This window comes from Rousettus aegyptiacus, unplaced genomic scaffold (genome assembly GCF_014176215.1).
Source record: "Rousettus aegyptiacus isolate mRouAeg1 unplaced genomic scaffold, mRouAeg1.p scaffold_m13_p_8, whole genome shotgun sequence".
NCBI classification, from domain to species: domain Eukaryota; kingdom Metazoa; phylum Chordata; class Mammalia; order Chiroptera; family Pteropodidae; genus Rousettus; species Rousettus aegyptiacus.
In genome coordinates, this window is record NW_023416311.1 from 14,248,077 (window position 1) to 14,252,146 (window position 4,070).

General features: G+C 41.2%; 1 protein-coding gene and 1 non-coding gene across 2 annotated transcripts; both read right to left on the reverse strand.

The window, feature by feature from the left end:
- Positions 1 to 299: 299 nt before the first annotated feature.
- LOC118607166 lies at positions 300 to 406 on the reverse strand. Its single transcript, XR_004952711.1, has one exon. It is a non-coding gene; the product is annotated as a U6 spliceosomal RNA (small nuclear RNA).
- Positions 407 to 2,707: 2,301 nt separating this feature from the next.
- On the reverse strand, positions 2,708 to 3,646 carry LOC107506987 (olfactory receptor 2C1-like). The gene has a single exon (XM_016137956.2). The coding sequence runs from the start codon at positions 3,644 to 3,646 to the stop codon at positions 2,708 to 2,710; it is 939 nt and encodes a 312-aa protein (XP_015993442.2).
- Between the last annotated feature and the right edge of the window lie 424 nt (positions 3,647 to 4,070).

Consider the following 4,070-nt stretch of genomic DNA (forward strand, 5'->3'; position numbering starts at 1 on the left):
GATATCTCCCTGTGGTTTTTATTTGCATTTCTCTGATGATTAGTGACCTCGAACAACTTTTCATACGTCTGTTGGCCATCTGTATATCCTCTTGGGAGAAACATCTATGTGAGTCCTCCGCCCACATTTTAATTGGACTTTTTTTGGCATTGAGTTGTATAAGTTCTTTATAAATTTTGGATATTAACCCCTTATCAGGTGTACCATTGGGGAATATCTTCTCCCATTCAGGAGGTTGTCTTTTCATTTTCTTGATACTTTCTTTTGTTATGCAAAAAATTTTAGTTTGGCGTAGTCTCTAAGATATGAAATGCTTCATGAATTCACATGTCATCCTTCTACAGGAGCCATGCTAATCTTCTATGTATGGTTCCAATTTTAGTATACACGTTGCTAAAGTGAACACCAATGTCACGTTTCAAATCCTATTTTTCATCAGCTCCTTTATTCCAGCATCTCCTCTACCACAACCATGAAATTGAGCCCGAAGGCTGTGAATTCAGAAAAAGGACTGACTTCCTTCATTTGGCAGGTTCCAAATTGGTCATTTGGTTCACGTATTCTAGGTAGACTGTATTCAAGGGCTCTGTGATACAGGCTCTTAAACGCTCTTCAATTTACAGACCAGACTAGCATATTCAAATACATTTCCGTTTTACTAAGATTAGTGAACCTTCTATAGGCCTTGCTGTTTGTTTTTCATTTTCTGAATTTCCATCTGAATAAGACACCAGACATGCTTTTCCTTTTGTAACCCTGCAAATAGAACTTCAAAGCCCTTAATAACAAAGATATTTCCTAACATTTAATTGCTTTTCCCCAATTTTTGACTTTTTTTCATGCACAGCATTAAGAATGGAACATGAACATGTGTGCATTTGGAAGTCATGTGTGATTCCCCATGATGCATTCGGGCCTCATGCTTTTTCTCCTCCCTCTACTTCTGTGCTCAACCACTCCTCTAACTATAAGTTAGATTCCAAAGGCCCTCTACTTTCCATAGGGAGACTCTGCAGAACTGCAAATTGTTTGAAGAATACCAATTTTCTTCCTGTTTTCCCCCAAGTTATCTTGCAACTGAAATGAATTAACTAGAGGATATGATCATTCAGTCTTCTTGGTAGTTACAGTTAAAAACTAATCAATTGACATTCTAGTTTATATATCAGCTTTAGGAGCTTGGTCATTGCATTCTGCCTCCTGAGAACTTCATCTCATCGGAGCGTGCTGATCAATAAACAATCTGAGCCTGCAAGACTCTGTATTGACAAATTCACCAAGATATGCCACTAGTCGGGTAGTCCTGGAGACACTTGAGTATTACTGTGTAATGAATTGAGCAAGTAGATCATGGCTCTAACCTGCACATGGAAAAATAAATTCAGAATGGGACAAGATGTCTTTAGGGGGCATTATGGAAATGTGGAAAAGGAGAAATTTGTCACTGTTCAGCATTGCCCCAAAATTGGGTGACCCCAAAGGGAAAACATGAAAATGGTGCATTTGACAAATTTAGTTCCTACCGTGAAAAAGGGGGACTCATGACGCTTGTCAATCCACTAAGTGTTTATCAAGCATCTACTATGTATGAGGCACACATGTAGGTGCTATGAGGGCACAAAGCTAAAAACTCTTTAGAAACTAGCTCTAAAACCTATTGATTTCCTTTTCTCTTGTAATGTAGTTTCCAAGCAACTTTCTCATATTAACCCAGCTTCTGTCTGGAGAAAGAGTATATGAACTGTGATAGCAGGAGCAGATTCCCTTGGCACCTCAGTAACGTGCAGAATTGCATATTGGTATTCTAATTCCATCACCTGAGTTCAATGTTTTGGATTGATTAATGAGTTCTAGGAACTTTATAGCGAAAGACTAGACCTTGAGGCAGAGGACATGCTTTATATGTGGATGATCTTCCTTGGGCTCTTAAACTTGCTTACAGAACTCAGAGCATCCCATAATCTACTGACCATACTAGCATATCCAAGCACTGGTAGTAAAGGATGGGTGAGACTTGTTGCGGGGACAATTTAAACAAAACGATATTAAGGAACCCTTTTGGCTAGAACTGAAATGAAAAGGTCTATCCTACATTTTCTCATTGAATATTAGATGAAGTAGAAAGGAAAACGGAATAAAACATAAAGGAGAGGGTAAACAAGATGACAGTAGAACATGTGAGTGGATTGATGGGTGGATAGACTGAAATATTGAGAAGAGACAAAGAGATATGTACAAAGATGGTGAATGAATTGTTTGGGTTTTCATTTCCAGTTAATAATACCAGATTAGATTTTATAAAATTATAGTAACTTGTATATGATACTGCAAATGGGAATGGCTTCTTTAGAAAAGTACAGAATTCTCTAGAAACACAATAATAAGTAAATATGTAATATATATTACATGTAATAAATGTGTACTTGGTAACAATGGACAACAGATACTGCGAGCTAGGTGTGTGCTAAGTCAACAGCTTCTGAGCTGTTGATGGCACTTCTGTCCTGTTATCTGAGTCAATGGTAAGATTTTTGGAAAATAAATGTAGAACATTAGAAATAACGTTAATCTTGTCCAAACAGCTTGGGGTTGTTGGGAACATCCCTTGGTTGTACTGGGGTTAGTATTCCTCATACTTACCTGGCTGGAAGGAGAATGAGAATGTGTAGAGATGCAGAGGCAGTAAACAATGGAGTTTTCCCTTTTCTTAGGTGACCTCCCCTCTCTTCCCCAGCAGCCTCCTCAGTGCCCTCTTCACTTCCTTGTTCCTCAGAGTATAGATGAGAGGGTTCACCATGGGTGTGAGTACAGAGTAAAAGAGGGAAATGAACTTGCCCTGGCCCTGGTTGCTGGTCTTACCTGGAAGCAGATACCCATAGATAGCTGAGCCATAGAAGAGGAGCACTACCACTAGATGAGACAGGCAAGTGTTGAAGGCCTTTTTCTGTCCCTCAGCTGAGGATATCTTCAGCACTGCCTGAGCTATGTAGCAGTAAGAGATCAGGATGATGCTTAGTGGGACAGCAGTGAAGAAGGTGCAGATGCCATTGAGCACAGCCTCATTGAGACTCTTGTCTCCACAGGCCAGTTTGATCATGGCCGGCACTTCACACAGGAAGTTGTCCACCCTCCGGTGCCCACACAATGGGAGCTGCAGTGTGAATGTTGACTGGATCACAGAGTTGCCCAAGCCACCCAACCAGGCAATGGCAGCTAGCAGCCCGCAGAGCCGAGGGTTCATGGTGGTGGTATAGTGCAGGGGCCGGCAAATTGCCATGTAGCGGTCAAATGCCATCACCATAAGCAGGATACACTCAGTAGCCCCTAACCAGAGGAAAACATAGAGTTGGGTCACACAGCCACCATAGCTGATGGTCTTATCCGGTCCCCATAAGTTGATCAGCATTTGGGGAACCGAGCTAGTAGTAAAGGCAAGGTCCAGGGAGGAAAGATTGCTGAGGAAGAAGTACATGGGTGTGTGGAGCCGGGCATCCAGGCACGAAAGCAGGATGATGGTTGAGTTCCCAAATAGGGTCAGCAAGTAAGAAAAGAGGATGACTACGAAAAAGATCACCTCCAGCTGGGGATGGTCAGATACACCCATCAGAATGAAGCCATCCAAGGAGTTGTTGTTAGCTCCTTTCATCTCTGGTTGTCTTTAGTCACTTGAATCTCCAAGGAAAACCGCTGGGAGAAAGCAAGTGAAGAAGCAGCTATTGCATAGTTGATCTACAGCAGGGAGGGTCTGAGAGTTCTCTAGGCTTCACAGTGAAGTACCAACTTAATTTTTATGGTTGTAAACTTTCATTGCCATCCCCAACAACAGTCAGTCCCACAAAATGGAAACTTTATTCCATCTGACTTTTCTATTCAGAAGTTCTTCCTGAGATCTATCTCATTACCTTCTACTAATAGAAGTGCTTACCCTCTTGTTGGATAACATTGTAGTAATATGGCAGGCGAGAACCACACAACAGAACACATTTTGTCTAGAATGATGAAGTCAGAGGTGGAATGCAATCAAAACCTCTCCAATTAGAAAAAATTAAGGTATTTGATTGAGTGAACAG